Consider the following 22,277-nt stretch of genomic DNA (forward strand, 5'->3'; position numbering starts at 1 on the left):
GAGATGGAGAGAGAAATGGAGAAAAAGAGGACCAGAATGGAAAGGGAAAAGGAGTTATAGGCACAAGGAGGGGAGAGGGGATATGAAGAAGAGCAGGGCTGTAGGCAGGAAAGAGACCACCTTCTCCTCTTTCTAGATCACCCCCTTCAGATTCTAGAACCACCTCCCTTTCTCCTCCATCTGTCTCCCAGAATCCCTCCTCCCTCTTTTCTCCATCTTGATCTTCCCTCCTTCTCCACTCTCCTCCTGCCTGCCCATTTCCAATTTTCCCTCCTTCCCCTGCTGTCCTTCTGCCTCTTCCTGTCTATACATTCTCAAGCTTTTCTTCTTCTTTTCCACCTCCAAGTCTCCCTTTTATCCCATCTTTTCCTGCTCTCCCCTTCATCAATACTTGAAATTCCCTGCCCATAAAATTCCAAAAAATACAAAAATTATTCAGCCACAAGTTTGGAAAATTAATTTGATTTTATTACACAAAAATACATTTATATAACACGCAAAATAATTCACATGTATACAAAGGTGTCACAGAATTGTGGAAACTTTGCTATTATCTCTTGCTACACAGTCTACCCAAATTGCAGTAATAAACTGGGGGCTCTATCATTAGTTTGTGAGGGCTAGACGAGGGATAAAATGCAAGAAGATATCAATCAATGTGCGAAGGAAGGTTCATGGCATCTTATTTATTTATATTCCGTTTTGCTGCACTTCAAAGTGGTTTACATTCAAAACGGGCATTTCAAAAATGAGCAACTGAAAGCCATCATAAAAAAAAATTTAAAAATGAAAAAAAATCTTCCAATTTAAATTGCAATGGGTTTTGAAATATTCAATTTAAAAAGTCTGACACACTCTTCAAAAATGTAAGTAAGCACTTTCTATAGGCATTGCAAAAAACAACCATCAGAATATCGATTCTACAGTTGTGCGATGCTTTTATTTTTTTCTAGGTTTACATACAATAGAATATAGGGGCCCCAAAAAATTGTTGATTAGTTGAACAGCACCCCCCAAAAAAAAAAAGACCTAGCACTAACGGCAGCCTAAAACGGACATTGCACAACTAACCGAGGAGTTAAGAGCCTGGGATTTTGGCGCCTTCTTCTTCCGGCCCGGGCGGTGAGAAAGGAGGATAGTGGCATCAACAAGGGCGGGAGACGGTCCAGAGAGGGTTTTCACACATGCGCAGAAGTAGCCTTGCTACTCGCCCTCCGCCCGCCCACTCAATCTGGAGGGTGAAGCTGCGTGCGTGCGTGCTCTCGAGACTCTTCATTCCCCCCACCCCCAGCGTCTCGAGCCCGCTGAAAGGAATTGGCGCAGTTTGTCGACTCCAGGCGGGTCCGCTCTGCAGCGCGAATTTACAGAGACCCACACACCGAGGCAGACGGAGCGCGCGCTGAGATAAGCAGGCAGGAGGGGGCTCCGCGAGCCAGCGCATCCAACCGTCCACAATTTTCGCTCGCTCTCTCTCTTTTTTTTTTTGTCCCCTCCCCCTCCCGACTTATTTTTTTTATTTCCTCTCCTCCGGAGGGCACGCGGCGCGCCTGTCCTGGTTTGTGCCGTCACGCTCGGAGGCCGCAGAAAGGATCCGGCGAGGAACAGTACGAAATAATCAGACGAAGGAAATTGAAAGAGACCCGTGGGAAAGAATAAATACAAAACAAAATCAAGATGAGCTCGCCCCTGAGCGTGAAGAAGCTGAAAGTGTCGGAGTTGAAGGAGGAGCTCAAAAAGCGGCGCCTCTCCGACAAAGGGCTGAAGGCCGATCTCATGGAGAGGCTACAGGCCGCGCTCGACGCGGAGCAGGCAGGAGGCACCGGTAACGGCGCCGGTGAACCCGAAGAAGGCGGCGGTGGCGCCGGGGAACCAGCGGAGGGAGGCTTCGAGGAGGAGGAAGAGACCGCCGCCGGGGAAGAGGAGGAGGAAGAGGAGGCCGCCGTAAGCGGGGAGCAGATGGAGCTGGGAGAGGAGGCGGCCTGCGTGGGGGAGAACGGGGCCCGGCCCAAAGCGGGAGCGCAAGAGCAGGCCGCAGCCTCCGGGGGCGGCAGCGCGGAAATGTCCGAAGAGGCGGCGGCGGCCTTGGAGGACGAGAATGGCGATGATCAGGGTTTTCAGGAGGGTGAGGATGACGAGGAGGACGAGGGAATCCCCGTGGGTGAGGAGGACGAGGACGACGACGAGCTGGGCGACGAAAACGGGCATGGTGGGCATCGGCCAGGGGGCAGCTCCTCCAAGCCTGGGGACAAGAAAGCGCCGCAGAAGGACCGGAAAATGGAGGCGGGAGGCAGCTCGCGGGCTGCGGAAGGTGAGGGGCGCGCTCTGCCTGCCTTGTACTTAGTTTAATGGCGTCGTTCGGATGGGGGAGGGGCGGGATGGAAATAGACCAGAGCAGAGAGGAGACGGCGCTCTGCAGCCGCCATTGAATATGTCGGCCTTTGTTTTTTGTTTAATCTTTATTGGTTTCATGTTGCTGGTGTCGCTGTGTCAGTTTAGTCAGGAAGAGGTGTTTTTATGTGTTTGATAGCGCGTGTAATATTCGGAAGAGGAAAAATAGATTAGGCACTTGTTCTCTGCGCGCGAAACGGGTACAGGTCTGCTTCCATGCGGGTCGCTTGAAGGGGGGAGGGGAGGCTGGTTGGGGATTGGCAGGTGTCCGGTCGTCGCGCGGCTGTCGTTTTGTGTCTTAGGATGTATTGTGTAGGACTCTTGTGACGTCACTGAGTTCCCGGGAGGGTCGAACGTTGCCCGCAATGGGGGTAGGGAGGGCGCGCCCGATTGCTTGTAGAGCCGCGCGCCATGTGGAGTGCTGCTAGCCGGGCCTTACTACCAGCATATGCCAGCCGCTTTGTTTGAAATAGCCATCGGAAATTTTAGTGTTAATGTGTTTGCGGATGAGACACATGATTTGTAGGATTCAACGCGTATCGATGGCATTTCTCCTGGGCGTAGATTACGAGACATTCTTTGCCTCTCAGCTTATTTTTAAATGGAGGATTTTGGAATGGGGGCTATTAAATAGTTCATCTTATTGTTCACCCGATAAAAGTGGCATGCAGTAAGCAGGACGATTTGTGTGTGTGTATGTATGTATGCATGCATGGAGCTTGATCTAAAGTGAATCAGAATTTAGTTCGTTTATTCAGCAAGTTTAGGACTTTTCGAGTGATTGCAGAAAGGTTTAGTTTATGGAAGTTTTTACAGTACCATTTTGAGGAAATACAATTCTAATCGTAGGAGATGGAAAGGGAGAACAGAAGGCTGGTGAGAAGAAGAGAGGCATTAAGAGACCACGGGAAGATCATGGCCGTGGCTATTTTGAATACATTGAAGAAAACAAGTATAGCAGGTAACAAACATGACCCTTAATGACAATTTTTATTTACTTACGTTTTATTTCGGGTTACTATCAAAACTTTTTTTTTTTTTAGAGCCAAATCTCCTCAACCACCAGTTGAAGAGGAGGATGAGCAATTGGATGATACAGTGGTTTGTCTTGATACTTGTAAGTTGTACTTAATTTTGAAGTTGACAACTTAAGCATGAATGTGGGCTTTTGTTGTATGGGGTGTGATATCTGTAAATCTAAACTCCAAAAACAGATTTATAGAAATGATAAATATTTCTATATTTATGTCAATGGTATTTTCTCCATACATAGTTATTTAGCATTGTTAGATTGTAAGAGTGGATGTAAAGTGCCCATTTCACTATTGTTCCCTGCACACAGTTTCAAAGAATGACCTGTTAATACTTTTCTTCATGAGGATATCCTTTGAGGTAGACTGGCAGTTATTGCACTTGAGTGTAATTGTAGAAAACTGAACTAAAATTCTTGTGTAAATATTGGATTTCAGGCTTAATTTATAAATTAGTAAAGACGTGCAATAATTTTGCTCATTTGTTTTCTTAAACTTGGAGCTCACAGGTTGCTTTGTGTCTTATCACAGGAAGCTCATGTATGGAGTACCAAAGCTTACATATGGCAAGCCGCCATGATTACCACTTTTGTCATTAATTTCTACCTTTGCTGAAGTATCGAAACACATTATTTGATATTTCACCTGATACTTTGTGTTTCGCCCCAAAAGCTGAATTGGTCAACGGACCCACAGCAGGGAAAAAGGAGTGGATCTTTAGTTCTTGCTCTAGTTCCAGGCAAGAACACACGCATGGGCCCAGATCAGTGGTGAAGTTCTTTTTAGATGCTTTATTGCCACTTTAAGTGACATCTTCAGCTCAGATCTGTTTTCTGCTAATCCAAATACAATGGTTTTGACTAGTGCTCTCTAAAATGAGTAAAATGTATCTGTTTTTTTTTGTTTTTTTTTTATCAATAAGATATTTGGTGGTAATGGCCCTTTTAATGTTTCTGTTAAAATAAGGCCACCTTCTATCTTTCCAGTGGAAGAAAACCTTATGTGGGCATAGAACTTGAAGTTACTATTATAACATGTGAAACTTTTACAGTAAAGTTTTTTTTATACACTGAAGACAGCAATCACATGGAATTGAGGGATCCCTGTAGTCATGATTGTCTACAGGATATGCCCGCTGCACCGTATCTTTGTGATTTAATGCATAAATAATTTCTCCTTAACAACCAAATGCATTTGAAGCATTTTTAACTTGGGCACTGTAGAAAAGTTTCCCTTACCTGTTGCTAATTGCTATGAATAATTCTTTTCAAATCAGTCCTCTAGGATTCTTCAGTTAGGATTCTTCAGTTATTGCTTGGAAATTACTATAAGTATGGCTTTTGTCAGGTTAATTTGCTGGTAGAAATTTCTGATCATATCCCTTGAGTAACTGCTAATATTTGAGGAATTCTTAAAGGTCTAGATTTAGGAATTGCCACTGTTCTAAAATGTTCCTAGTGTTTTGGATTATTTTGATGCTAACATGTTTTTGTGGTTTATTAACCTTTGCATGCTAAGGAATGATAGATTTGGTAGTGCGAGCCCAGAACAACATAAGATGTTTGCATATGCATGAAACACATTTTAATTAAAAAAAAAAAACCCAAAACAAAACTATATGCTTATAACAATTTTGTAAACTGATTTAGATTTTAATGAAAATGTAAGAAACAGATAATCAGCTTAGCAGTACCATGTTATCCATACATTTCATGGTTCATATGCCCTTAAGAAGAGAGTGAGACTTTCTTTACCCTTGCTTAAACTAACATGTCTTGCTCCTTTCTCACAATTTCTATTTTTTTTTTATATAGCAGTCTCTCTCCCTCAGTTAAGTGCTTGTGCTGCTTAACTTACTAGTTGAGCTGTTCAATTAGATACAAATAAAGCCTCCTGTTGGTGACTAAGTATAGTATAGTCTTCTAATCTTACTCTTGTACCCCTGCAGTTTACCAACTGCCAACTCTAGTGGAATGCAAAATTTGTTTTTAAACTTCTCTAGCATTCTGTCCTCTGGCCTAGTGGCATACCTTCGAAGGATGACATTTTCAGCTTAACTTAACTTATTTTTAAGATATTTTTACAGTTTAAACCAAGTATTTAGGTTTGGATTTTGGACTTTATAGTTTTTTAAATGTGTGGGAGGGAGAGGGATAGCCTACAAGTGGAGGTATGACTGGTTTAGTGGATGGTGTTTGGAGGCTAAAACACTCCTGGTTACTGATGTGAGCACTAAGGAGGTTGCTCTTGATCACAGTATGTGATTGTAAAGGGAGAGTAGTAGAGGCATGCATAATTTTCAGAGTTATTTTGGAATTAGCTTTTTTTTCATATCAAAACCATTTTGTGCCATTTCAAGCAAACATTTTTAAGAGACTGCCACATCAAACACTGTATGCCACTTTTTTCACTGTTTCCACAATATTTTAAATGTGGTTTATATTTGAATGGGGTTTTATTTGTGTATTTATTTTGCCACTATAATGGGGTCTCTGTGGATTCCTTGCATTTCTTGTTATGCTGACAATATAATGGGTCTCCCTGGACCTCCTTTAAAACATATATGGACTGGAATGGGGAGTGGGAATGTTGCCACAACATAATTGCACAAACCATTTCATGAACAGTAAGATCTGCCCTTCTTGTTTCATAATAACAGATGAGTAGTTTATGAAATTCAAAAACAAGACATTTGTCCTATATCATATAAATAATTTGCACGTGGTTCAAACTTTATTTTTCCTTCCAGCTTTATATAACCAGATTCTAACTACTGCATAAAGGAGTGTTACTTATAGAAGTGCAGTGCTATAGTACCCCTTCCCCAGCTATGTGTGGGGAAGTTGGGGCTAGGATTTGAAAACTGAATCTTCAACTTGAACCCTATGGTCCTGGTTAATATTTAACAAGATAAGGCACTAAATGATGCCTCTTGTTCAGAATAGACATATCAAGTGCAGTTGTCTAATTGATAGGAAATACTCATTTTATTGAATCGGCATTTAGGCCTACATATAGACAGGCCTGAATTTAAATGGGACTTGTGTTTGTAATGTTTTGAGTTGACAGTAATTAGCAGGCAGCAAAATCAAATGGTCTGAGGGTTACAAAAACAGACAAGTGGATTAGAAATATATACATTGGCGACCACACATCATTGATTTTAAAGTTGTGTATGTGTAAGCATTACAAAGTAAATGTTGCTTAAAACATTCTTTTAATATACTACTTTTTATACCTTTTTATGGTCTCTATTCTGGTTTTCTGTTCAGTCTGATTAATATATGCCTGGTTTTATCTTCAAATGGGATTCTGTGGTTACATTACTGTTAACATATGCTAATGGTAATAGTGTCAAATGCTCTTTGGAGTCAGTGTGCAGTTGTTTGACACATTGACTCTGGCCACTTGATGTCAGTAGTTGCAAACCACAGAAAAGACCCACAACATATTTTTTTATAGAAGCATTTGTACATATATGGCATAAACAAAATACGTAATGAAATGCTGAATAAGGTAAATGTTTTATTCATGTATGTATGAGGGATGGAATTTCCACAAATTGCATGTTTTTGACTGTTCTAGGGCTTTTGCCTTTTCCTCATGATTGGTTTTAGTTTTGAAGTGTGGCATTACTACAAGCCAGGATATTTTTTTGGCATGCAAAATATTGGCAGGCCTTTGCAACATTTTGAGATCTGTATATGGTATAAAAATTGGAGGTGTCTGCAGTGAGGTTGCCAGGAGGTTTTAACCTGTTTTACTCTGCTGCAATGGTTTGTAAAGTTTTTTTTGTACAGGCATGTTAGACACAGGACTATGTTTTCATGTTTCCAGTTGGAAGACTTTTTTTTTCTTGACATTCTCTTGACTAATATAATGCACTTTTTATATCACATTTAAAATTGAAGCATCCATTTTACTTTCCCTTTTCCTGAGAGTCTCTCACAACCAGTATATTTTCAGTAGACTTCCTTTTTTAATTTATCTACATACAGACTTTTTGGTTGTGAAGCTCTTAAATGAGGGCTTGGTAATTTTGGTGTTTTTCTGCTTGTGGTTTAGTAAGGGGCATTTCGAGGCAAAGCAGATGAGCATTGTCTGGAGCTCTAGTTTACGGGAGGACTCTGGAGTTGCAGCTGTTGAACTTTGGTGTAGATGTGAAATTTCCATATTTTTTTAAGCTTAAACTGCACATTGTTCTGTTCATCTTACATTCAGTTTGTGGATATCGTACATAACCTGGAAATAGTAGTATGCTGCTCTTTTGCTTTAGAACAGCAAATATGGGTCCTACACGCTCCATAGTAAAGGCCTTTACAGTCAGCTTACATATGTTAAGGTTGAACACTTTAATTTTATTTTTTTTTTTTGACATGGCAGTTTGTCGGCACTGGCCACTCCAGGGCTATGGTGACCTGAGCCTTAATTCACAATTAACCTGACATTTTTCTCTTATATTCCCTTCCCATCTCACTTAGTCTGGTCTTTGCAGTGACAGGGGCCTTGCATCCAGGGCTCTCTCCAAAACCTTGCTGTTTGGCCTTAAGTCAGCCACTGAATGTTGCTGTGCATTGGTGATTTGGAACATCCTCTCCCCAGGGGCTTTGAATACAGCATCCCCAGCCTCTCCTGTCTTGGAAATCAAACCCAGGTCCTCCTGCATGGCTGTGCACAACCATGCCACTGAAATGCTGGACTCCCTTTGGCATAGTTTTGCTAAGTGAAAATTTCTTTAGCTTACATCACCACAGTGTACATATTTACAGCCAAAGCACAGGTTTACTAATGATGTGGCTTATTCTTTATGGGGGGAGGGGGAGTGGATGCTTTTGTTTATGAACAGAGGAGCACATAAGTGCAGGAACTTTTTTTGCATCTGATTTTTCCACTAGTCATCTGGCTAGATCATCCATGCTTTCCCCCTATGGATTACTAAAGTGTTAAACAATTTTGTTTTACTAATGGAATGGTGCAGCATATAAAACAAGACATCAGGTATGTAAATCTGTGTATATACCTCATCGTTGGGAACTAAAAATATAATGGTGAAAAAGAGGAGACTACATAACGTAAGTACTGTGATGCAGCAAACAAACACAAGAGGACTCCATGAAATTTAAAAAAACAAAACAAAAACAAACCAACCTTTTGAGTAAATCAAGTACTGCCAGTCAAAATTTGAGGTAAAGAAAGCATTATGCTTACTTGTCTGTTGCTTTTTTTCTTCCTGTAACAGATGGTGTGCTTTAAGCACCAAGCTTATTGCAGTCTTTGTCTGAACTCTGTGTACTGGCTGTTGAGCCCTTTAAATGCCTGGATTTCCTCTGCCTAGCAGATGACCAAGTTTGTCTTCCAAGTTTCACTTAAGACCACTGCTGGGCCATAAATGTCCACTGGTGACAGAGCAGTTATTTAAAATAGTGAAGCCTATACTTTGGCCCTTCTAACTTCTGTTTAATCTGATTCAGACATCTGCTTGGAAAGCTAGAGACGAAATAATCTGTCATGTTTGTCTTGACAGATAACTGTGATCTTCACTTCAAAATCTCAAGAGATCGTTTAAGTGCATCTTCTCTTACCATGGAAAGCTTTGCCTTCCTGTGGGCTGGAGGAAGGGCTTCCTACGGGGTTTCTAAAGGCAAAGTCTGCTTTGAGATGAAGGTTGGTCTGTTTTATACAGTATGTTTTATACCTACTGAGAGGGTTGAGCAGTCTTGAGATCTTTAAAGCCTGACCCTCATGTATTCCAGAGCAACAAATGGGTGATAGTGTCCTGCTGTGTCACTGCAGCTGGAGCATTTCTATGACTAACTTGTTGATGGCAGTACTTGGTTCTGAACAATTATTTCCCTTTACCCCATTGAATGTGACCTCTGGGTCGATGGAGATGGTTGTAGTGCAGTGCCATTCTCCTGCCCAGCTAGCAGCCGTGCTCAGTTACAAGCAGAAGTTTGGCAGAGTAAATCCTTTGTTCATTCTGGTCTCTTGCTTTGTTTGCAGCAAATTTTACAGAGGTTCATAAATTTGAGGGAGTGGGGGCTTAATGTGTATGTTGCTTCTGTGTGTCATGTTTTTATTGAAAGGTTTGTTACCAATGTTCTTTCAGTTTCCTGTCCAGCCAGGTACTACTGGATTGCCATGACAGTTGCATGGCCCAAAGGTTAGACTCCACAATAGAGTGGCAACTTTAAAATAGATCTCTTCTAGAGGCTTCCTCTTCAAATAGACTATTGCAGTTAGATGGTGTTTTATTATTCTACCACTCCTTAACCCTTGCATGCGGTACTATTCTCCCTGAACAGAAAATCTTACTACAGTCAGCTGGAGGTCAGCAGAATGTATGATGACAACCTGTCTTAAGCAGTTGGGTGCTCTTGTCAATAAGGAGTGTACTATTTAAGCCCAAGATATACCAAATTCCTTCAGCCTGAGCAGTCAGGCTGAAGCCATGCTGGAGAGCATTCAGACTAGGGCCTAAACTTAAAGGTTTTTAATAAGAAAATTTGCGTGCTTGATAAACAGACTTTGTACTAAAACTTAGAGAAATTATGTAGTCCAGACATGAGGGCAGACTAGCAGAAGCAAAACACATTGAAGAGTTTCAGAAAATGATGGGTGCCACATGCATAATTGATTTTACTTTAATTTCTAAACATTTGATTCGGTCTCTGCCACTTATGTTTGAAACAGGTTACAGAGAAGATCCCAGTTAAACATTTGTATACAAAAGATATTGATATCCATGAGGTGCGAGTGGGCTGGTCCATGAGTACCAGTGGAATGCTGCTGGGTAAGTGACAAACTCAAACCATCGTAAAGGGTTTGCTGCTAAAGTGTTAACTAGGGTTGCCAACTGGCTCCAGATTTTCAGGGCAGGTTGGTCCAGTCCTGGTTTTACCCCATTGCATGCTGGGACTTATTCTGATTTCCCCTTTGCATTCCCTAAGAAAAGCAAGACCATAAGAACATGCAGAGGATTAAAATGAGGACTGGATCAACCAGCGAAAATCTGGAGCCAGTTGACAACCCTAGTGTTAACTGTTGTTTTTAATAGGTTAATTACCATGGGGTAGATATTCAAAATTTAGATGGATTTCTAAGTTAGACATATCTGGCTAACTTAAGTGGGATATTCAGCAGGATGGCTGTGTTGCTGAATATCCTTGTAGTAGGCACTACTTAGGCGGATAAGTCTTATCTTGAAGTCGAGACCTATTATTGAGCAAGTCTAACTTGGCTGGATAAGTTATCCGCCTAATGCAGAATATTGCTACTTAACTGGATAATTTTATTTGGCTAAGTAGTGCTGCCCCGATCTGCTCACTTCCCACCCACAATTTATCAGCTATTCAGTGGCAGCTACATAGCTGGATAAGTCTTACTTATCCAGCTTTATGCTACCATTCTCCCCCTCCAAAAAAAAAATTCCTTAAACTGTCTACTTATGTTTGGGGGGCATGCAATTTCTCTGATATTTAATCAGTCCTGTTTATTTTAGGGATTGTAAACTATCTTGTAATGCTTGTGCCAGTTAGACCTTTGGTGTTAGGAAATGGCTGTTAATAAGTGACATGAACAAGTAGAGTAAGGTTTTAGATAATCTGTGTTTAATACACCCCATGACAAAAGGTGCTAACTTTGCCACCCCCCCCCCCCATTGTGCTCCCCAAATCCCTCAATATGCAAATTAGCCACTTAACACTTTCTTCCCCCATGACTTGGACATTTCATGGCATGCAAATAATGTTCCTCATACCCTCTGTCCAGCTATTAAGTTTCAGTCAGATCAGTCCACTGCTTCTGTAGATACTAGCACTTGAATACCCCCCCCCCCCATGCATTTCATATGGGGAAATTGTCCATTTCTGTGCCCACCCCAGTCACTCTCAAACCTTGAAAACTAGAAACTGAGATGTCGTCCAAGACCCTGCCTTTACACAAATTAGTTCAGCTGGGTTTGCTCCCCAATATTTAAAGAACCACATCCTAATGGTTGCACAGAAACATTTTAGTACATTTGAGCCTCTCTTCATATAGAACCAAGCCTAATAAAGTATGTTTTCTAATGTAGTTGTCAATCATTTTTAAACACATTCAGTGACCAGTTACATTACTACCTTTTTTTCTTTTTTCCCCCGAAGAGAAATAAGTGAATTTTCTTGAAGTGCCTTCTATGAGCTGTGCTCATTGTGACTCCATGTAAATTGTGGCACATCTGTGTTAATGGTTAGTGTTTTCTGTTTGCAGAATGAAAGAATATGATCCATTTGAATTTTAGACTAAGGAACGTGGCTTTCTAAACATGAGTTATGACCATAACTCAAGTTGCCAGCTTTTTCAGTTTCAGTAAGTGAAAAAAATGGAAGGATAACAGACTTGAAAATAGACTTGAAAAGAGTCAGCAGTAGAAAAGTAGCAGGAGAGTTGGATTAATAAGGAATTGATAATTGTGAGAGATGTACTCATTTTTAAGGTAGAGCTTCCCAAAGGCACTATCTGAATCCACCAGCCTATCCGAAGACAAAACTCTAATGGGAGCAGTTACTTTGGAAATTCAAGTAAAATGCAGAACAACAAAGAGGCAATTGAGAGAGGAGACAGTTTCTTAATGCATTTTTTTTTAATTAGGTGAAGAAGCAAATTCGTACGGTTACTCCATGAAAGGGATAAAAGCAAGCAACTGCGAGACTGAAGACTATGGAGAAAAATTTGATGAAAACGATGTCATTGCGTGCTTTGCTGTAAGTTTTTGTTTTTTTTCCCCATTAAAATTTTGAATTCCAATCCTGAAGGAACAGTTTAGCAAAAATAAAAACATGGACTATAGACATTTTTAAGACTAGTGACGGTATTTAAAACTTGTGACAAAGGTTGCTGCTAATCAGAAAGCTTACTTTGCTGTGGGGATGGTCTGCATCTTGTACTCCATGGATTGAGTAGGTTTTGTTTGTTTCAGCAGTCTTGAGAAAGTTGCTGCCAGCTTGGTTAAGAAGTAAAGTGAGAGTATTAAGCCAAAGGCCTCTTTCAAAATATGAAAAGCAGACCCAAAAAAGCAAAGTACAAAAGAGCAGAAAGGGCAAGATTGAAATTGAGAAGAAACTTGCCATAGAGGCAACCCCCCCCCCCCTCTTTTCTTTCATGTAAATTCAAAGCAAAAAACACTGAATATGTTAGTTGGTCCAATAGATAACCAAGGGGTAAAAGGTGTGATCAGGGATGAGCAGCAAAAAGCAGAAACAAATTAATTGCCTCTGTTGTTACTGAGAAATATCTGCCCCAGAAACATTCTTTAATGGTGATCATTCTGAGCAACTTAAGCAAATCACTGTGAAACTGGAGCATGAAATAGATCAGTGTGATAAACCGAGTAACAAATCGCCAGGATTTAGTAGTATTCTTGCCAGACTGCTGGAAGAACTTGAACATGAAATTGCAAACCTGTTACTAGTAATCTGCAACCTATCCTTTAAAACAGCCAATGTTCTAAAGACTGGAGGATAACCAATGTAATGCCAATTTATTAAAAAGGGCTCTTGGGGTGAGCCCAAAGTTTGAGCTGGATGAAACAGTAGAAGGCATTCTTCTTAAAAAAAAAATAAAATTGCTAGCATGTAGCCAGATGGACTCATGACCAATGGGTTATGCTCCCCTGCTAACAGATGGAGACCAGTTTTAAAGCTGATGTCACCTTACACTGGAGGGCTGAGGTCACTGGGTATGTCTATCTCTCATCTCCTAGCAGATGTGGACGTGCTTTCCCCACACCAGCATTGGTGGTATAGTGGGATTGCAGTACTGGTTAGAGGAAAATTTACCTTTAAATTGGAGAAGATTGAGCGTTCCTAAGAAGGGACAGAAAGCGTCCAAATAATCTATAGCCCGCTGGTTGAAAGAGGCCATTGCTTCTGTGTACACATGTCTTGGGCAGTCTGTCCCAGAGGGTTTGAAAGCGCATTCGACTAGGTCGCAAGCAGCTTCCTGGCTGGAAAGTCATTTGGTTTCGCCGCAGGAGATTTGCAGGGCGGCAACCTGGAAATCACTGCATACCTTTTCCAGACATTACCATTTGGATGTCCAGGCTTCGGACATCAACAACTTAGGTGGCAGTGTCATCCGAGCAGGACTTTCGAAGTCTCAACCTAGTTAGGGGAGCTTAGCTACATCCCAGCAGTCTGGACTGATCCGGGTACATACAGGGAAAGGAAAATTTAGTTCTTACTACAGGAACAAAAATTATAAGGTATCACGGATCTGTTCAGACGCCTGCCCGTAAGGGTGTTCAGAAATAGGAGAGAGTCTGCTTGAGTTGTCACCGCAGTCTTTTCTTCTGGTTTTTTTCAGACTGAAGGAGGGTACAGGTTTTTCCTTATCCTATGCAGAGAGTTAATTGGAGAGTTCTTCCTTGTTCTTTGCTTGACATGCCTGTTCAATTGTTACATATTTCTGCTTGGAAGGGAGGCAAAATCCAGCAGTTTGGGCTGATCAGAGGTATTACAGGAACGAAAATTACCAGGTAAGAACTAATTTTCCTTTGATTATAGCTCCTGCAGGAAAGAAGTAAAAGCAACACTTTGTGTTGCCTGCCATATTAGGGCTGCACAGTCTGACCTGGAGTCCTTCCTGTGTTAGCCCTGTGAGGAGGCCCAGGGAGGATTGGGGACTCAGAACTTTTCCAAGCCAGGCTCCTCCCATTCAGGAGATGGGTCTGCCAGATTAGAGTAGTCCCGGGGCTGGGTCTACCTCTGAAGAGGGCAATTCAGCTGCACCTACCCCAGTTCTTCAGGGGTTAGGTATGGACATGAAAGCCTTTTTTTTGGGTGGAATTTTTCCAAGGCCTTCAAGTCTTGGTACAGGCGCAGTCTCTCTTCTGCCCCCTGGCTGGACCGACCCCCAGCCCAGAAGGCCTCTCCCTATCAGCATGCCTCGAGAGAGGCCTTGTCTCACCACAGACGATGAAGGGGATGCAGACTCATTGAAGGATGGGGAAATCCCTCCAGGCTTCGAGCCATATCTTACCATGTTGTGGTTTTTCCATAGAGATGAATTGTCGGCTCTGGTTTCCCAGACCTTGAAGACTCTGGGAGTTCCTGGCACAGACCATATGACTGAACCAAAGAACCCCCATCCTGGTGTCTCTATGGGAAGCCTCTTGCTATTTCCGATGCTGAAAGCCATCCAGGAGTTGATTGACCTGGAATGGACGCCCCGGAAGCCAGCATTGGAAGGTCTGAACCCCTGGATCCAGCGGCCAGAGAATGCCTGCATTTCCCCCAGAGTGGATGCCCTGGTTTGCACAGTTTCAAAGCAAACTACTATCCCAGTGGAGGGAGGCATGGCCTTAAAAGGATGCACATGATAGGCAGCTGGAATCAATCCTTAAACAATGACACTGCAGATTGCTTCTAGTTGTGCCCTGGTGGCACGCTTGTGCCTGTTTCTCTTGATCTCTCGACAGCCTCTCTTAAAGGTGCTCCAGGGTTATGTAGCCTGCCACTGCCTTTCTAGCGGACGTGGGCTGTACCCTAGTCCGTACCTCAGCCAGAGGAGTGGCCTCAGTGGTGGCGGCCAGAAGACGGCTATGGCTGCGGAATTGGTCAGCGGATGCGATCTCTAAGGCAAACCTTACAAAGATGCCCTTTAAGAGATCCCTCCTATTTGGTAGTGAACTGGAAAAGCTGGCCAGTAAGTGAGGTGAATCTCCAGTACCTCAGCTACCAGAAGATAAGAAAATGAGGGTGTCAGTGCCCTTTGCCAATGAGGGGTCAGTCCCGGGGCTGCCAGCACTTTTGGTCCGACAGGAGTTCGTCATTTCAGACATCTGTCCTTTCGAAGTCGACAACCAAAGAGAGGGATTGGTTTGGGTTCAGATTTGGCCCAAACTCACCAATGAAGTTTTGCCGACCCATCAATGGGACGAGGAGATAAGGGGTAGACTATCCCTCTTCTACCAGCAAAGGGTCGAGATCACGTCAGACAAATGGGTACTGGGTATCAAACGAGAAGGATAAGCGCTGGAGTTTCACAGCATTCCATGGGACATATTCATGTCCTCAATTTGAGGACTAATTCCAGTACCTACGCCCTAGGAAAATATGGGGCGCTATTCCAACTGTTTCATTGTACCCAAGGAGGAGGGTTCCTTTCGCCCCATCCTGGACCTAGAGCATCAACCGTCATTTACAAGTGATTAATTTCCACGTGGAAACTCTATGCTTCGTCATAATTGCTGTACAACCGGGGGAATTCTTAACCTCCCTGGACCTCTCAGATGCCGACCACCAGCATTTCCTACGTTTTGTGGTGCTAGCCCGCCATTATCAGTTCTGGGCGCTGCCCTTCGGCCTGGCCACCGCACCAGAACAACTTCCAAATTATGGTGGTCGTGGCAGCGACGCTAAGGAAAGAACGGATCCTGGTGCACCCATACTTGGACAGGTTGATCTGGGCAAAATTGTTAGAGGAGAGCCTCCAGGTGGACCCACAGGGTGATGTCCCTGCTTCAGGAGCTTGGTTCAGAATGGTATCCATGGGCACCATGCTTCCTCTGCTTCAACAAGGGGATTGGCTCTGCTCTCTGGACCTTCAAGACACACATGCCCATATTGCAATCTCCCCTCTTCATCGCGAATATCTGCGATTTGTGGTGGGTCACAGTCACTATCAATACAAGGTGCTACCATTCGGCCTAGCCTCAGCACCTCGAGTCTTTACGACTGGCAGTCGTGGCTGCACAATTACACGGCAGAGACGTATACGTTTTTCCATACCTGGACGACTGGCTCTTAAAAAGCCAGTCAAAACAAAGGAGCCCACGACTCTCTCACCATAAGGCTTCTATACTCATTGGGATTTCTAATCAGTTACCCCAAATCCCAGTTGACACAGTCTCATCTTCTCTCCTTTAAGAGCAGACCTAGACACAACACTGTCCAGAGCATTCTTAGCCAGTGACCATGCGATTACGCTGTCCAATCTTGCCAGCTTTATCCGCCTCAGCTGGCCAGCTACTTGGACTGTTGCCATGTGATCAAGCAACCTATGTCACCTTTATGGCATGCCTTGCATGAGAGTGACCCAATGGACTCAAAAATCCCAGTGGCGCCAAGCTACTCAGCCGCTGTCGTCCCTGGTACACATAACCAGCCAGCTTAGTCTGTCCCTTGCCTGGTGGACACACAAAGCCAACTTACAAGTGGGTCTTCCTTTCCAGCAACTGGCTCATTAGATGACCTTAACTACTAACGCCTCTAACCTAGGTTGGGGAGCCCACGTCAAAGGCCTTCAAACTCAAGGGACTTGGACAGCAGCTGAAGCAACCCATTAAATTAATTTTCTGGAGCTTCGAGTGATGCGGTATGCCCTTTATGCATTTCAGGACTGCCTCTCCAACATAGTTGTCCTGATTCAAACAGGCAACCAAGTTGCAGTATGGTACCTGAACAAACAGGAGGTAGCACAGATTTGGGCCTGGGCCCTGTCACATTCCATTCTTCTGTGAGCCACTTATCTCGCGGGCACTCAGAATGCACTGGCAGACTGCTTCAGCCGACCTTTCCAGCCCCACGAATGGTCTCTGGATCCCTCATTTATGAGCAGAATCTTCCACCAGTGGGGTCATCCGACCATCGACCTATTTGTGTCCAGTCAAAATCACAAAGTGGAAAACTTCTGCTCTCTGCACAGGGACTGACGAGCAACAGCCAGGGATGCCTTCGCCCGTCCCTGGAACAAAGGCCTGCTTTATGCTTATCCTCCGATTCCGCTAATAAGCAAGACACTCTCTCACGTGAAGCTACAACAGGACCGGGGCTTAATGATTCTCATAGCCCCATATTGGCTGTGCCAAATTTGGTTTCCCATGCTTCTCGACATTTCTGTCCAGGACCCCATTCGCCTGGGCACGTCGCCCAATCTCATAATACAGATCACAGCAAGTTATGCCACCTGAACCTCCAGGCCCTCTCTCTAACGGCCTGGATGTTGAAAGGCTGATACTACAACCACTCAGCCTTTCAAGTGACGTTTCTCAAGTCCTAGTAGCTTCACGGAAGCCTTCCACGCAGGAATCCTACCACTATAAATGGAAGAGATTTACCTTGTGGTGCACACAGAAGGGCTTGGATCCTTTTTCTTGCCCCACATCGAGTCTGTTAGATTATCTCTGGCACCTCTCGGAATCTGGTCTCTAGACATCATATATATCAGAGTGCACCTTAGTGCCATCTCTGCTTACCATCAAGGAATAGGGGATGCCCCAATGACAGCTCAACCCCTGGTGAGTTGCTTCATGAGAGGCTTATTACAGCTTAAACCCCCTCTACGGCCACAGTTCGTAGCATGGGACCTCAGTGTTGTCCCTGCACGGCTCATGCACGCTTCTTTTGAGCCCTTGCACTCCTGCGAACTCAGATACCTTACATGGAAAGTTCTTTTCCTAGTAGCGATCACGTCTGCTCACAGGGTAAATGATTACAGGCCCTTGTGACCTACTCACCCTAAACACTGTTCCTCCATGACCGGGTGGTTCTTCACACTCGCCCTAAATTCCTTCCTAAGGTGGAAACTGATTTCCATTTAAATCAGTCCATAGTCTTGCCCACTTTCTTTCCAAGACCTCGCGCTCACCCAGGTAAGCGAGCTCGCCACACCTTGGACTGTAAGCGTGCTCTTGCGTTTTACTTAGACCGCACTACAACCCACAGGATGTCACCCAACTCTTTTTGTATCTTTTGATAAGAACAAACTTGGGAATGCAGTGGGCAAGCAAACACTGTCAAACTGGTTAGCAGACTGCTACCAGCAAGCAGGTCTTCCACTGCAGGGATGAGTGAAGGCACACTCCGTCAGGGCAACATCAATAGCACACTACCATTCAGTACCGATTGCTGACACCTGCAGGGCTGCGACATGGAGCGCTCTCCACACCTTCGCAACTCACTACTGCCTAGACGAGGCTGGGCGACAGGATTCAGTCTTTGGCCAGTCTGTCCTAAGGAATTTGTTCCCAGTGTAGGAACCCAACTCGTCCTACCTAGACCTTCTGTGAATTTCAGGCTGCCTCATCCTTGCCAACAGCACCCCAGTTGTTGTGCATGTTGCACATGTGTGCTGCTTGGCACCATACGTATGACTCAGCTTGTAGCTTGCTATTCACCCATATGTGAGGACTAACATCCTACTGTCCTGAGAGAACACCTGCTACAGGTAAGCAGCACTGCTTTCTCCATTTTCAGCAGATGGTAAGCAAGCATAACATGCTGTTGAACTGAAGCCTGATAGTCTGAATAGAAAAAAACATTTGGTGCTCCTGAGGTGGAAGATTAGCTCTCTCTCTCCCTGAATTGAGAAGGGCACTCTGATAGATTTTTAAAAAAGAGAAGACAGCTCCTGAGGTGAAAGCTTTGTGTTCCCTCCCTCAGTTGGATTAGGGAAGGTCCAGAGGTTTTTGCCCTGTTTTGGGGGATTAGACTAGCACCTGCTCTGACACCCCCCCCCCCCCCCCCCCCCCCACCCACCCATATCCTCCTTTCCATTTTCTGGTCTTTTGTATGTGTTCATTTAAGACTTGGTTGTGATAAACCAAATAAAAGAATTTCCTAGCACCCAGTTAGATGTACTCAGGACCAGTGGGTCATGCACCTCTACCAGGAGATGGAGATGGAGCAGACTGATGTCACAGTATATATACTCCTACAGTGACAGCCTGCCAGCATTCTCTGTCTCCAGCAGATGGTGGATGTGCATTTCCCTACTGGGATTGCTTCAAATTTTAGAGGAGAAATGATCAGGTTTAATTTGCCTCACTCTCCTCTGTGATAGCAAATGGTTCCTCCCCCAGCTGAGAATTCCTGAGGTGATTTCCATGATCCTTCAGATGAGTGTCTTGGTCAGATAGCTGCCTTTTTCAGTCAGTGTGAATTTAGCTGATTAAAACAGCTTAAAGGCAGCAGGTGCAGGAAGCCGAGCGAGGCAGTGACTATATATGCCCTTCCCCCAGCAGCCGGAGACAGTCTCTGTACTCAGTCGGGAAAGGCTGAGCTCAGGTAAAGTTAAAAAAAAAAAAAAAAAGACAGACTAGAAGGGTTGTTTGTAGCCTTCTCTTTCTGCTGGTCTCCATGCTCAGCGTGCTGTTTCAGCGTTTGCTCTGATGGGAGGTTAAGGGACTTGGGCAGCCTGGCGGATTGAGCACACCAGGTGGACTAGACCCTGCTGTTAGGCTTTCTTTTCTGTGTGCCACATGGTAGGCGGCGGCGCCATTTTCGCACAGTTTTTTTCTTAGGCTGCCCATTTGAGGTCAGTCTGTGCATGCACTTGCCATCTGGCTGTGTCCGAGTTGTGCGCCCAGTTTCTTTTGGGCACGCCGCCTTTTTGAACAATCTCTGGGACACATTGGTTGTGTGCTTATTTTTGGCGTGGTGAAAGCGCGCCTAGTTTTGCAACGCCTGGCCTTGGGATTCCTAAATTTTGTGTGCATAAAATTTTTTTATTTTTTATTTTTCAAAATTTTTACATTAATACAAAGAAAAACCTTTGCATAGAAATCCAAGAAATTTACATTGATATTGTTTCATAACTGTGTGCATAAAATTTTGCAGCGTAAATTAAGCTGGACACACATTTCAGTCGCCTGTTAAGGGTACTGAAGGACTATTGTCTGTGGCTAAGAAACCGAAGCGCCTTTTTCTCTGTGCTGCTTGTCATTCGGGCATCTCAGCCTGTAGTGCCCTCTGACTTGTGCCAGCGCTGCTTAGAGGCTCATGGAGAATTATCTTCTTCTGATTTTACTAAGCCTGGTTCTTCCCAGCTTCATGATGGCCTGGGTAAGGTCATGTCAGGAGGGTTCGTCGTCAGGGTACAGTAGCTCAGTGGGCACAGCACAGATGCCTTCTGGTTTTGGCATGGATCCTCTGCCTTTTCTTGGGTAGAAATTTTTGAAGGATTGCAAAATCTCAATGCCGTATTCACTGGTGCCAAAAGAATCACATTCAAAAAGTTACTTCTCTTGTATATTAGTACCTGAAACTGATTTCTTAATTGAAGATGTTTCTAGTGCCTCCCTTTATATGTTTTTTACTTTTGTAGGAGACTACATGAATAAATAGTCTCCCAACATCTCAAAAGCAGACTCAAGGTTTTTGAATACCAGTTAGTATCACTTCCAGTGAGGAAGAATTTTTTTGCCCCAGTGGTCCCTCAAAAGAATGGACAGTGGGTTCTATTCATTGTCAAAAATGGTTGGTTTCAATTTTCAGTAGTGTCCTCCACTATCAGTTCCACTCCTTTTCAAATGGCTAGCTACCGATCATTCAGAAAGAAATAAAATCATTGCTGTGAGCTCACTCTTTTTATAGAAAAAATTTCCATTAAATCAAAGAAGAAAATATTTCCTCATGTCCAAAGTTTTTTGTGGAGGAATGGGGATAGTTACATCCAATACTGGACTTCAGAGACATAAATACTTAACTGCATGAAGGAGAAATTCAAGATCAACTCTTTGGGTATAATTCTTCGTCACCTGAAAAGGAATGACTGGCTAGCTACATTAGACTTAAAGGATGTGTGTCTTCATATCCCTATTCATAAGTCTCTCAGCAAATTGCTTAGCTTTGCTCTGAGAATCACAGTCAAAACTGAGTTCGTCCATTTGGTCTGTCAGCAGCTACCAGAGTATTCAGTGTCTAGCTGGAGTAGCAATATATCTTAGACAAAACATCATTCTGGTGTTATCCCAGGACAAGCAGGATGCTAGTCCTCACATAAGGGTGACGTCACTGGAAGGAGCCCTATCATGGAAAACCTTGTCAATGTTTCTAGAAACTTTTGACTAGCACACTGAGCCCACTGAGCATGCCCAGCATGCCATGATTCCTCGAGCCACAGGGGTCTCCCTTCAGTCTTAGGTTTTCTGTGCTGCAGTTAGCACCGTGGTGAAGGAGCCCTGTGTGAATTCTTCACACACCTACTCTGAGAGAGAAAAGTTTAAAAATAAAAATCTCATTTCATCCCTTAATAGGGGTCTCCCTAGTCCACCGGCTGGTGAGTACAATTTTTCCCGTTATCAATCCGGGTTAAAGTAACTTTTTGGTCAGAAGGCTGTCAACGGCTGTCCGGCCTTCACCATGACCAAGGGCTTCCAAAAATGCCCGAAATGCCCTCGCACAATATCTATCACCAACCCGCATGTCGAGTGTGTTCTGTCCCTGGGAGAGTCGCACGATGTTTCTTCCTGCGCTCAATGTGCTGAAATGACCGCCAAGGGCAGGAGGGCCAGACAAGAAAAGATGGAACATCTCTTCCATATAGCTTATACCATAGAAATCGACTCAATTGTCTCCGGCTGGAGCGTCTAAAAAATTGGTCGTTTGTAAACGTTGTACTGACGGCGCCGGAGACCAGCTATCACAGACTCCGTCTGTGGAATCGGTGAATTCAACATCTGGGCTTGAAAAAGCCATGGAGCACAAACAAAAGCATTGTCATAGGCATCGACTGATGTCTATGCCAGAGGCCTTACTGTTGCCGAGAGAGCCATCGCCGAAGAGGTCTTGTCTACAAGAGTCATCGAGGTCTTCTACTCCGAGGCGTTCCCCACCTGCAAAGGTGCTGGGTATCGAGCCACCACAGGGATCTGTGGAAGTGCCGATAACGCTTGCTCTGACCTCACCAGCTATCAGGGAGGAACTGGACGGGTTTATCCGCTAGGCAGGGAAAGAAGCTCTCAGGGATCTTCATCCGTCGACACCGCTGAAGCCAATGCCCGTGCTGTCACTGAAGCCATCGCCTGTGCTGGTGCCGATGCCAGTACCGGACTTTTCAATATTCCAGCCACTGATTTCGAAGCTCGACGTCCTAATC

The 22,277-nt window shown here is 43.9% G+C and overlaps 1 protein-coding gene across 1 annotated transcript in view; it reads left to right on the plus strand.

The window, feature by feature from the left end:
- The first annotated feature begins 1,217 nt into the window (after window positions 1–1,217).
- Window positions 1,218–22,277, plus strand: part of HNRNPU (heterogeneous nuclear ribonucleoprotein U) — a 157,881-nt gene continuing 136,821 nt past the window's right edge. Inside the window, exons 1-6 of the mRNA XM_029593953.1 lie at window positions 1,218–2,308; window positions 3,238–3,349; window positions 3,432–3,505; window positions 8,944–9,083; window positions 10,113–10,212; window positions 12,051–12,163. Of these exons, the coding sequence (XP_029449813.1) occupies window positions 1,675–2,308; window positions 3,238–3,349; window positions 3,432–3,505; window positions 8,944–9,083; window positions 10,113–10,212; window positions 12,051–12,163 (1,173 nt within the window). The 5' untranslated portion in view covers window positions 1,218–1,674. The remainder of the gene's footprint in view (window positions 2,309–3,237; window positions 3,350–3,431; window positions 3,506–8,943; window positions 9,084–10,112; window positions 10,213–12,050; window positions 12,164–22,277) is intronic.

The sequence above is a fragment of the Rhinatrema bivittatum genome, chromosome 3, assembly GCF_901001135.1.
Source record: "Rhinatrema bivittatum chromosome 3, aRhiBiv1.1, whole genome shotgun sequence".
Classification (NCBI taxonomy): Eukaryota; Metazoa; Chordata; class Amphibia; order Gymnophiona; family Rhinatrematidae; genus Rhinatrema; species Rhinatrema bivittatum.